At 37.8% G+C, this 12,039-nt stretch overlaps 1 protein-coding gene, 1 long non-coding RNA gene and 1 pseudogene across 2 annotated transcripts; 1 reads left to right on the plus strand and 2 right to left on the minus strand.

Annotated features, from left to right (window-relative positions):
• The first annotated feature begins 4,843 nt into the window (after positions 1–4,843).
• Positions 4,844–6,328, plus strand: LOC148789578 (uncharacterized). Its single transcript, XR_016079309.1, has 2 exons — positions 4,844–5,088; positions 6,066–6,328. It is a non-coding gene; the product is annotated as an uncharacterized LOC148789578 (long non-coding RNA).
• Positions 6,329–7,328: 1,000 nt separating this feature from the next.
• LOC148789579 (nuclear transcription factor Y subunit C-3 pseudogene) lies at positions 7,329–8,433 on the minus strand (annotated as a pseudogene).
• A 2,280-nt stretch (positions 8,434–10,713) lies between these two features.
• On the minus strand, positions 10,714–11,392 carry LOC104600700 (protein ABA DEFICIENT 4, chloroplastic-like). Its single transcript, XM_088893002.1, has 4 exons — positions 11,366–11,392; positions 11,199–11,273; positions 10,978–11,039; positions 10,714–10,843 (listed from the first exon to the last, which is right to left on the minus strand). The coding sequence occupies exons 1-4, from the start codon at positions 11,390–11,392 to the stop codon at positions 10,714–10,716; spliced, it is 294 nt and encodes a 97-aa protein (XP_088749128.1).
• Positions 11,393–12,039: the final 647 nt, after the last annotated feature.

Raw genomic sequence — 12,039 nt, forward strand, 5'->3', positions numbered from 1 at the left:
AAAGTAATATTATTAAAAAAAATTTAAAAATAAGTTTAACTTTTTAAAAATAATATCAATTAAGGGCAAGATCTTGCAATTTATTCACCAATGCCGCCACCTCTGGCAACACCTCCGCCCACTTCCGCCTCCGCAACATTGCCAGAGGTGGGCAGAGGCAGAGGCCGCGGCGGAAGAGAATATGATTTTTGATTACAGGTACACCGACCCATTGACCTATGGCCGTTTGAAGGAAATAGAAATGACGACGATGATAATGTCATTTAGTTGTGATTTTGATGGGCTTCTATCTATGTCCAGGAAAACAACACTATGCTGAACATTGCTGCTGCTTTAGAGAAAGAAAGAATCAGTGCTTTTCGCTTTGACTTTGCAGGGAATGGGTAAGATGGTGACCATAAAAGATAAATAGCTGCGAGTAAAAGGACAATTAAAAGAGTTTCCCTACTAATAAAACAGAAAAGACCATAGTTCCCTACTAAAGTATATGAGCTAATGATGTTCTTTCCAGGGAAAGTGAAGGTTCTTTTCAGTATGGCAATTATTGGAGGGAGGCTGATGATTTACGTTCTGTAATCAAGCACTTTTCTGGGGCTAAACGTGTAATAACTGCAATTCTTGGTCATAGTAAAGGTGCGCTAATGTATATATATTATATGTTAATATTGCAAGCTTTAGCTGTAAAGAGAAAAGCATCTATTTTACATGGATATCTTTAACCAAGGATGATTCATATGTCCACATGTGTGGACACCAACAGTGAATGTGAAACAACACTTCATGGGATTCTATTCTCTTTGTTGAATTTGTAATATGCAACTAAAAATAACAATTTTTAGGCCAAACCTGGACATGAATTGCACTGTTTACCAAAAAAAAGATATGAATTGCAAACTTGTATTAGTTGATAATTTACTACCATCAGTGATAAATTATTGTAGTTGTTTGCAATAATTTAAGCTTTTAAATTTAATTTGTTCTCTTTACCAACAATCATCTATCTTTTATATAAAATAAAACATGTTAAAAAATTTTCAAAGTATACTTGTCAATCCCCCAAATCCTTTTTTTTGGTTTTCCAAGTCTGATACCTATGATCTGTGTCACATTCTGACACTTGTTAATGTCCATGCAGCATATAAAAGAATCATGGTTTTATTTACATCTGAGGGAACCGTTATGGGGGCTTTTGGAGAATTTACAATCTAATTAGTAAAGCCTTCTTGTTGACAAAAGTTCGATTGCACTGGTATTTTGAGTGCAAGGTAAAGTAATTATTAAAATCAAAAGCCAAATTACAAGGAAGCCTCTATACAATGAGAAGCTGTACAGCAGGAAAACAGTTATCCACAGATTTCCAACCCTCCAAAAGACCAAGAAAAGACTATAGATTCCTTACAAATAGGAAGTCTGAATCAAAAAAGGAAGACATATGCCTATTTTTGAATAACTGATTAACTGCCAACCAAGAGTGTACCGTCCCCATAATTCTGTTAAAAACTTCTTTTGGAGTTTGTCTTCCTTCAAATAGCCTGTTATTTCTTTGACACCAAAGTGCCCAAAAAACTGCTGCAGCAAGGATACTCCATGCTACCTTTCCATCCCTGGATAAATCTCCAAGTGTCCAAGCTGCTATAATTCCCTTCACATCAGCCGAGAAGCACATCTTAACCCCAAACAGATTCAGCACTCTCATCCAAATCCAATGGGTAAAGTTGCAGTGGATCAGCAAATGACTAGAGGATTCCACAGTTCCACCACATAAGATGTAGCCCAAGTCCTCCACCTCTAAACCTCTTCTAACTAAATTATCCAGCACTGCTGACCAAACAAAGAAAGCCAGCTTAGAAGGAACAGATCTGATCCAAATTTTGTCACTTGGGAAAGCAGAGGGCTCCTCCCTAGACAAGCTATGGGAGGACTTCACAGAGAAGGTGCCTGATTTCTCGAAGAGCCATTTCCTTTTGTCCTCTCCAACTCCCGTTTATCTTTGCTTCATCCAATACTTGAAATAACCTGACCAAAGAAGCCGCCTCCCAATCATTTAAATATCTCTTGAATTGGGGGTTCCAGATACATTGACATTCTGTCTTTCCAAGCAATCAGCCACAGATGCATCCTTGTTTACTGAGATCTCTAATAGATCAGGAAACAGAGTCATTAAAGGGCAATCTCCACACCAGAAATCCTTCCAAAATATCACCCTGACTCCCTGAGGCCATTCTCAACTTCATATTTTATTCCTTTCAGATCTCTAATAGATCAGGAAACAGAGTCATTAAAGGGCAATCTCCACACCAGAAATCCTTCCAAAATATCACCCCGACTCCCTGAGGCCATTCTCAACTTCATATTTGATTCCTTTCAGAAACTGATGTTGAACTTTTTGAATTGCCTTCCATAGGGAGCAGCCATAAGATGTTCTAACTTCTTCAGTATCCCACTCTCTTCTACTTGACCCATATTTGGCCACTATTAATCTTCTCCACAGACTATTCGGTTGTTCATTGATTCTCCATAACCACTTTCCTTGCATGGCTGTGCTGATATTTTTCATTGGCCTGATCCCTAGACCCCCATTTTTCTTGGAGTTGCAGATCCTTCCCCAGTTGAGTAGGTGGCATTTTGACTCTCCCTTCCAACCCCTTCAAAGAAAGTCCCTCATCTTCTTTTTTAACACAGCTGCCCACCTTGCTGGAATCGGGAATAGAGAGAAGTAAAAAACAGGAAGGGACGACAACACACTTCTGATTAGAGTTACTTTGCCCCCTTTGGACAAATATTTGGTTTTCCACGATGCTAATTTTTTGTCCACTTTCTCTATAATGGGGTCCCAAATAGCCTTGGACTTACAGTTTTCACCCAACGGCATACCCAGATATTTGGAAGGGAGTTTTCCAACTTTGCAGCCCCAATCCTCTGCCCATAACTCTAGGTTTGACACCTCCCCAACAGCCATTATTTCACTCTTATTGATGTGTAAATCAGTTACCACCTCAAACCACCTTAGGAATGCCTTCACGTTCCAGATTTGCTCCCAAGAGGCATCACAGAAAAATAAAAAAGAGTGCCGTTTGCAAATTGAAGTAGGGCTATCTCTAACTCCCTGTTTCCCACCTTGAAACCTTCCACCAGTCCTCCTAATCAAGCTCTCTCTACCCATCTGAATAGGGCTTCTGTCACACAAATGAATAATAGTGGGGAGAGAGGGTCCCCTTGTCTTAAACCCCTCGAGCTCCTAAACCACCCAAATGAGATCCCATTTACCAGTACTGAAAAAGATGAAGAGAATGGACACACTTTGATCCAATTTCTCCATTTCACTCCAAAGTTCATCCTTCCTAACATGTAATCTAAAAAATTCCAATTTACATCGTCGTAGGCTTTCTCCATGTCCACCTTACATAACAGCCCCACATGCCCACTTCTTTTCCTTGAGTCAATTACTTTGTTGGCAATGAGAACTCTATCCACAATCAATCTTCCCCCAATGAAAGCACCTTGGGTTTCAGCTATTAGAGGTGAAATCACTTTAGCCATTCTGGAAGCCAGCACTTTGCAAAATGTTGAAAATGACTATGTTTTTTTTACCTCCACTAAAATGTTGAAGATGCAGATAAAAAATGGTTTTTTTTTCTCAGTTTGTTTTTTTTTGGGTTCCATGGGGCTACACAATGGGGGGTAGCCATCCCCCAAACTCATATATCCTGGTGAAGGCAGGATTACATCCCAAGTCTCTGCCACAACCAGCAAAAGAACTTACCAACTGAGCTAGTCAGCATCTTCTTTTTCTAGGTTTGAACTTGCAAGTCATTAAACTGTTCATATTCTTTTGTGGTATTGGAATGGTTCAATACGAACTTCTGATAATGGAAAATGAGATACATTTCACCATGCATGTACATAATCATGGTCTATAAATTTGGGATCTCTCGTCCTTCTGTGCCTAATCACCTAAGAACCTCTCCAAAGTTATTCCCCTTCATTAATTATCCACCTTAAACATTCCTTTAATATGGTTTGAATAAATTCCTTTCCAATCTTCAGATATTGGACTTTTTTGTTTTCTCTCCCTATAATTTTCTACATATTGTAGCAATTTCTTTTTTGGCACAAACATTTTAGGAATTTCAGCCCTACATTAGCTTCCTAATCAAATCATAGTCTTATATTTCTAGATAAATCGCCATCCACCTTCCCTTGAGCCACCATTGCCTAACAAACCCAAAAAGTGGATTTTATCTCTGGAAAATATCAATTCATTTCCAGTTTTCATCAAATTTGTTACCAGTGCATCCTTGGATCATATCAATCCTACACCTCTTCATATGCTGTGCAGAGAAGACTAAAGATGCAGTAGGGAGAAAAATATATGCCCCCAAACCATGAGTGTTTTCATGGTAACATAAGATTTAAGACTGAATGAGCTCAATCATAATATCATATTATCTAAATAGAATGTATTTTTTAGCATGATACCATTTTTCACACGAAGGTTGACAATTTCCGGCTGACAAAGCTTGACCTATCAAAAGATAATTAAAAAATAGTTAAAGCTTGTGGACCTATGATGTAAACAGAGTGGCCCCTTGATGGAGTGGAGTAGAACTGTAGAAGAACAGATTTCATGTGGCCAACCCCAAGTCATTAACACAAGTATGTTAGGTCTTGGAAATGATATGAGTGCCTGTATCAGAAAATAAGTATGACAAATATTAAATATAATGCAATTGATCTTCAGAGGAAGAGCGGGCATATATTTCCTTGTATTTCAAAATGATGCCCCCCCCCCAAAAAAAAAAATAAAAAAATAAAAAAAAAAGAAGAAGAAGGAAAGAGTATGTAGTTCAGAAATCCATCTGAACAGCTCAGTGTTGTCTTCCATCAAGCTTGTTTTGCTGTTACTGAACAAGGATCTTGCAGGGGGAAACTTGGTGCTCTTGTATGCTTCTAGGTACCCTGATGTACATACTGTTATCAATGTTTCTGGCCGCCTTAATCTGGAGAGAGGCATTGAAGGTCGCTTGGGTAAAGATTTTTTGCAAAGAATCAAGAAAGATGGATTTATTGATGTTTAGGATAAAACATGTAAGCAATTATTTAATATTTTCAATCTAAGAATTTCCTGGTCATGTTTCACATTATCCTATTTCAAGTTGAATGTGGTTAATGTCACCACCAGAGTTTTTTTCCCAGATATGGGCTTTACATACTTTATCCATCTTTTTCAGTTTGTCAATTCTATTATTCTCTCTCTCTCTCTCTCTCTCTCTCTCTCTCTCTCTATCTATCTATCTATCTATCTATCTATCTATCTATCTATCTATCTATCTATCTATCTATCTATCTATCTATATATCAACATTAGGGAGAAGTTTCAAAATGAGCCAGCTTCAGACAACTTAGGCTGTGTTTGGTTGCAGTGCAAATTTATTTGCACTAATTTTAATGCATGGGAGTGCAAATTTAAAATATGCAAATTCTTGTTTAATTTTGTTTTGGATTTTACTTTATTCTGCTTCATGGCTTAATTTACTTCATTTGTACTGCAATCAAACAAAATAAGCTAAAATTTGAAACAAAAATAGGTCAGAATTTACACTCAAATCATTTGCATTGCCATGGGAGTGCAAATTTAAAATATGCAAATTCTTGTTTAATTTTGTTTTGGATTTTACTTTATTCTGCTTCATGGCTTAATTTACTTCATTTGTACTGCAATCAAACAAAATAAGCTAAAATTTGAAACAAAAACAGGTCTGAATTTACACTCAAATCATTTGCATTGCCATGGTTTTGTACCAGTCCAAATTTATTTGCATTGCAGCCAAACACAGCCTTAAGAAAAGAAGCATATACATTCCTTTGGTTCCTTTAGTGCTTCTAATTGCTTTTGTGTCTTTTAAAACATGTGTCTTTGCCATGTAATTTTTATCATATTTTCTTAGGCTTTGACAATATTAAGTTCAGAAAATTATGAGGAATCATGTTTTGATCCTAATTTCTTGTTTGAAGATGATATAAACATTATCAGAATAGCTGATTGATATTTAATTGCATTTTAGGCAAAGCTGAGTATCGTGTGACCGAGGAAAGTTTGTTGGATCGCCTAAATACTGACATGGCTGTAGCATGTCATTTGATTGAAAAGGAATGCAGGTTGGATTACATTCCATCCAACAGTTCCATTGTTGTTTGATCATACACATAATGCGTAAAGGGTTGGTACTCTTATATTGTTAAGAAACTTATGCATCAGAAAAATAATATTTACTTGTAAGATTATGCTTGTTAGATAAATTATGATTAGTTATATTTTGTTTTGGTTTTTCCTTTTCTTTAAGGCAATAATTACATGTTTTATTTAATCTCTGCATTATCTTCGTTTCCAATATGCTGTAGTTTACATAACAACTGCAGTTGTAGTATGCATGGAATGCAGAATCTAGACCAGAAATCCTATCGAGAAAGTAAAGTTGAAAAAGTAGAACGATAAATGCTTTCTTTTCTGCCTAATTTATCCACTTTGTCCAAGGAACTCCAGAGTACTCTCCCGTTGTACTTCCTGAATAATATGTTCACAAGATACTCTCCACGAAACAAACTAAAGCACCTTTGAACAGGTATCCAGTATCAGAGTTAAAGCATATATACTACTAGGCTTCTTTCCTTAGGATGCCTTTGCCTGTATGTAGCAGGGCAGAAAACAAAGTTCTGACCATGAAAGAGCCAGAGCAATAAAATAATTTCTACAGATTCAAAACTTCTCCAGCTATTTTATAATAACAAAGGGAACCTTATTTACTCAACATGGGCAGAGGCTTTCTTATTAAAAACTTCATCTGGCTTAACCTTTGATTGCGAACTTCTAGCTACCAACAAAAGAGATTATGTCAATCATCTATATTTCATTACCCATGTGTATTGAATCATCTCTGAAACTATTTACAGGGTTTTGACAGTTCATGGTTCTCAAGATGAAATTGTGCCAGCTGAAGATGCATTGGAATTTGCCAAGATCATACACAACCACAAGATCCACATAATAGAAGAGGCTGATCATGGATATACCTCACATCAAGCTGAATTAATTTCAGTGGTGTTGGACTTCACAAGGGCGGGTCTGCAGCAAGACAAGGATATTCGTAACCAGGTACCATCATGTGCAAAAGCAGATAAGTTTGTTCATTCAAGATTCTGATGTCTCTTCAAATGTTAGTAGAATAAGAGCTCACCAAACCAAGGAAGATATAATTGGCTTCTAAATTGTCAGTACAAAGGTCTGTCTTAAGCATGATACTGATGGATTCGATTACTACAGGTGGAAGTTGAAACCAAGTCTGTGCTTTCTTCACCGAAGGAATCTGATGTTGAACCTTCAAACTCGAGAACTCGAGTGAAGAGTAAGATGCTTGCCCCATAGCTCCTGAAGGTATGATGTTTTCCGGATTTCAGGATAATTAGTAATGCAAAAGACTTGCATGAATTCCCTCACTGTGTTAACTACTATAGCTGCAAGAACCATTAATTGCTGTTTTCTTTCTACCATTGATGTCAATAAACCTTTTTCATATTTGCTTCATGCAGAATATGTTGCAGAGAATCCAAATACAGTCGAACAGCCAATAATGTATCTTAATATGCTCTACTACTTGGAACATGATTCGGACTAGTTTTCTCAAAACATAAAATGAACATGTTGATAGTAGCACTTTCAAACTTTACCGAATTTGTAGCTAACATGACGAGTTTTTCACTTTGTTCTCCAACTTAAGAATATGAGAGTGGTTGTTGCTGCTGCTGCTGTGGCGGTTCTGGCCATATTTGCTAAGCCATGTATGGGAATACTTGCCCATACAAAGCTTGATCCACCACAGGTTTACATGTGATCATTCTAGGAATTCCAACCTGCGGTGAACGTTGAGGCATGTAATAAATATGAAGAGGGCCAGCAGGACACCTCCAAAAGGCAGCATTCCTCCTTGGGCATTGAGGCAAGTACCTCATCTTTCAAATCCTCGTTGGGGACAATGTCCACCAGGAAGTCAAAGATATCAATTCTTGTGATTGTTGCAGCAAAGTCATTCTTCTGGAATGCTCTATGCTTGTTCTCCTCTGTGCGGTTCCATGAATGTAGTGTCAAATCCAAGATGAACATACATCTCACAATCCCTGGAAAATACAACAGGAGCCTCTGTTGATATCAGTCTTCCATCCTCATCAGCCTTCATGATTTTCTTGATCCTTGCCAATGGAAGGCTGTGGTTCTTTAAGTCAGTGGTATATATGCTCAATTTCTTTGTATTGGTTTGACCAAAAAGCCAGGAGTTGCTCCAGTTGATGTTGCTACTACTGGTGGAGGTGCTGATGAGCAAGTTTACTTATATCTTTAGTGGTTAATCCAATGGTTATCCACAACCTAATCCAACCCATTTAAATTGACCCAATAGGTGATCAAACCCATCTCCAGCCTGCCAAGTAAATGGGCGGGTTCAGTGGGTTGGATAAAAAATTGCCACCCCTAGCTGCAGTGATGAAATAGGAGAGAACGAAGGGGAAAGAGGAGAGAGAGAGAAAGAGAGTGAAGGGTAAAATTGGATTTTAATAAATATTATACGTCACATAGTGTGACATGTATTCGGAATTTAACAGAATATTAATGGATTGTAACGGTAAGGGTAGAGCTAGTCAATTGTCAGAAACAGTAAAGATAATTTTAAAAAATATTGAAAAGGTAGGTATACCTTAGGAATAGTTTAAGAAATTCTCCCTTTTATTCATACTCCTGCTTTGTATGGATTTTTACTAGACTTAGCAATTGGGTTGGGTGGGTTGGGTTCAGGTTGGGTCAAGACACTTTGGGTTGATTTCAGGTTGGGTTATCAAATGCTAGACCCTAACCCTAAATGTTCGGGTTAGGGTTGACCCATGGATCAATTCAGGTTATCTCAAAAAATAACTGAAATTTAAAAAAAATAAAGAAAAACTCCATGAAAAATGCCAAAATTAAAAGAATTAACCTTACAATTCCAAATATAAAATAAAAAAAAAACTTGAACAATTAACAATTTAAAGAGTAAACAATAAAGAGTAAAGACTAAATAGAAAAAATTAAGGAAAAATTCTCAATAGGTACCCTGTACTTTAGGCTGAGTGCCAATTTAATACCCAAATTTTAAAATGCGACAATCTAGTACCTGAACTTTCAAAATGCGACAATTTAGTGCCTACCGTTATGGGACCATCAGTTATATATATCATGTGACCTCATGTGCAATTTAAGACTTTTGAAAATGTCACAAGTATCCTTAAAAATAAAACACATTGTTCATCATCTTCTTGAAACAGAGCCCAAGCTCTCAACAGTCCAGACCATACGCTAAACGACAGATAATGTTGTGACTGCTGCATCCCTTTTATTATCACCGGTAATGGCTCCAAATATCCTTTTAATGATTCTGGGTTTGAAGGTTGTGTTATTCTGAACCGGATTGACTTCCTAAAGAGGATTGAACCCAGTGTCTACAGAGTGGGAAGTGGTTACCAGTTCAATCGGTTAGGCGTGCAGTGCACTAATGAAGGATTTTCTGGTCTTGAATTTGCTTCTGGGATTCCTGGGACCGTAGGTGGAGCTGCTTACATGAATATGCTGGAGCCAATGGACAGGTAATCCTGCTCCGACCTGCTTGGAATTGTTTGTCAAGAGATTACACCAGTGCGGGTTTATTATATAGGAGATTGCCAATGCCATTGATACAGTTAACCCGGCGTCTACAGAGTAGGAAGTGGTTACCAGTTCAATCGGTTAGGCGTGTAGTGCACTAATGAAGGGTTTTCTGGTCTGGAATTTGCTTCTGGGATTCCTGGGACGTAGGTGGAGCTGCTTACATGAACGTTGGAGCCAATGGACAGGTAATCCTGCTCTGACCTGCTTGGAATTGTTTGTCAAGAGATCACACCAGTGCGGGTCTATGATCTTTTATATGTTTATTATATAGGAGACTGCCAATGCCATTGATACAGCTGAGATCGTTACAGTGGATGGGAGGCATCAAATTTTGTACAGAAGTGATTTCGCCTTTGGGTACCGCATGTCACCCTTTCAAGCGATGCAAGATTTGACAGCAATTGTGGCTGTAACATTTCGTCTGTTGCCTTCAGCATCAGTAAAGGAGCGTCAACAAGCATACCTGAGAAAGTAACAAGGATTTCAAATTTTGTTTCCTGAATTCTTCATTGTTCTCCTCAGAGATGCCAATGGGATATGATTTTTTTTACAGGAGGTTATGGTCTCATCTTGTGTGGGAACGAACTACTGGATCGGTGTTCAGAAATCCTCCTGGCATGGGAGTTTCAGCAGGGGAGCTTATTGAGAAGGCTGGACTGAAAGGCTTCAGAGTTGGCAGTGCAGAGGTTTCCAAAGTTCATGCTAACTTCTTCATCAATACCGGCAGCTCAAATTCCCGAGAGATGCTTGAACTCATTGGCTTGGTTAAGGCAAAAGTTAAAAAGGAATTTGGAATACAACTCCAAGAAGAAATACAATATGTTGGTCCATTCTGTAAATATTCAAGGATAAATTAGAGATTTGTTGAAAAAACAGAGAGAGAAGAAAGGTTATTGCTGACAATGAATAAAAATTCAAATTTGAATTCTCAGATGATAAGTTCCAAGCATTTTGCGTAATAGTGTTGTTTTTACATTGTTTGCTCACTATCCTAAGCTCCTTTTGTCAATGTCTTTGTGATCACGAGTAACAATTCCAATTGGACAAAACAGTAGACACAGAGAAACTAAATGCCGGGTCTTAATCCCATTCTCCAGTCCATCTAGATACACTTGCCTGGATAGTTGCAGGAATGAGGGAAGTTAGAAATTCATATGGGTATTAATCAAAATACGTTTTCATTATCATGTCATTCTGTCACCATGTCAGAGAGAGAGAGAGAGCTTGCAGCGAAGAGGTCTACAGCCAACAAGTGTATCCATGCAGAAGCTAAAGTCATCTCACTTGAGAACATCTTTGCTATACCAGACAGCTGCAATGAGCAAAGATTCACCAAGAAAGAAACTGGAGATGACAACCAAGATTAGTTTTCCTTTTTTTTTTTTCCTTTCTGATAACATAGACTTCTTGAAAATCATGGGGATATGCTAGTTAAGTATGTACCTCTGGCAGCCAATATTTACTTGCAAACATCAACCGTATGGAGGTATGCATAAAGAAGTCCAAGGACAACATATGGCATAGTGCTCTCAATGGACCTCTTAGTCTGCGTTTAAAGGGACCAAAAAGATACATATCATTTGACTTTTAATTTAATGTGGTTAACCTAAGCTACCTAAACAATCACAGAAAGCTTACCAGCTTAGCTTTAGGTGCCAGAACCATGAGGATATAAAATTGTAAAACGGCAACTATTCCCATAGAGAGAGGAGAAAAAAAAAGGAAGGAAGAATAATGGCCGTGGGGAGAATTATGCACCGCCGCTGTTCGAGAGCTTGAAGAGGATGAACAGTGGCGGTGAACAGTAGTTTAGGGCAACGAGAAACATTGAGTCATTAATCTTTGAGTTAAACGCATCTCAGCACTCATCAGTCTTCGAAGGAAAAACTGGGAAGGACATTTTTTACACAGTTGTTGCTGATGGTTGATAAAGAAAATTAGATAACACTTGAAGGGCATTTGTGTCTTTTCTTATGATACTTAACAATTAGTTAACGGTAAATATTAAATTGTGGCATTTGAAAGTTAGGGTACTAGATTGTGACGTTTTGAAATTCGAGTACTAAACTGTCACTCAGCTTAAAGTACAAGGTACTTACCGGAAATTTTCAAAGTGAAAACTTCTAACAATGCATAAATCGTCCCAATTAAACTTGACAATTGAATCAGTGAGTTGACTCATGATCCAATCCAACCCAATTTTCCGGGTCGGGTCATTCTCATATTCAGCCAACTAACCCTGTTTTACTAGTTGGATTGGATTATCGGGTCGGGTCAGCTTTTGCCTGGTCTAATTTTTACGCTGCAGGGAA

The sequence above is a fragment of the Nelumbo nucifera genome, chromosome 8, assembly GCF_055504915.1.
Source record: "Nelumbo nucifera cultivar China Antique chromosome 8, China Antique-T2T, whole genome shotgun sequence".
NCBI lineage: Eukaryota > Viridiplantae > Streptophyta > Magnoliopsida > Proteales > Nelumbonaceae > Nelumbo > Nelumbo nucifera.

Bases quoted from the DNA above. Each gene is read 5' to 3' on its own strand.
- LOC104600700 (XM_088893002.1), bottom strand. From the start codon at position 11,392: ATGGTTCTGGCACCTAAAGCTAAGCTG. The intron at 11,274-11,365 runs GTAAGCTTTCTG...CTTTAAACGCAG, and splicing joins TGGCACCTAAAGCTAAGCTG to ACTAAGAGGTCCATTGAGAG. The intron at 11,040-11,198 runs GTTTGCAAGTAA...TGCTCATTGCAG, and splicing joins CATACCTCCATACGGTTGAT to CTGTCTGGTATAGCAAAGAT.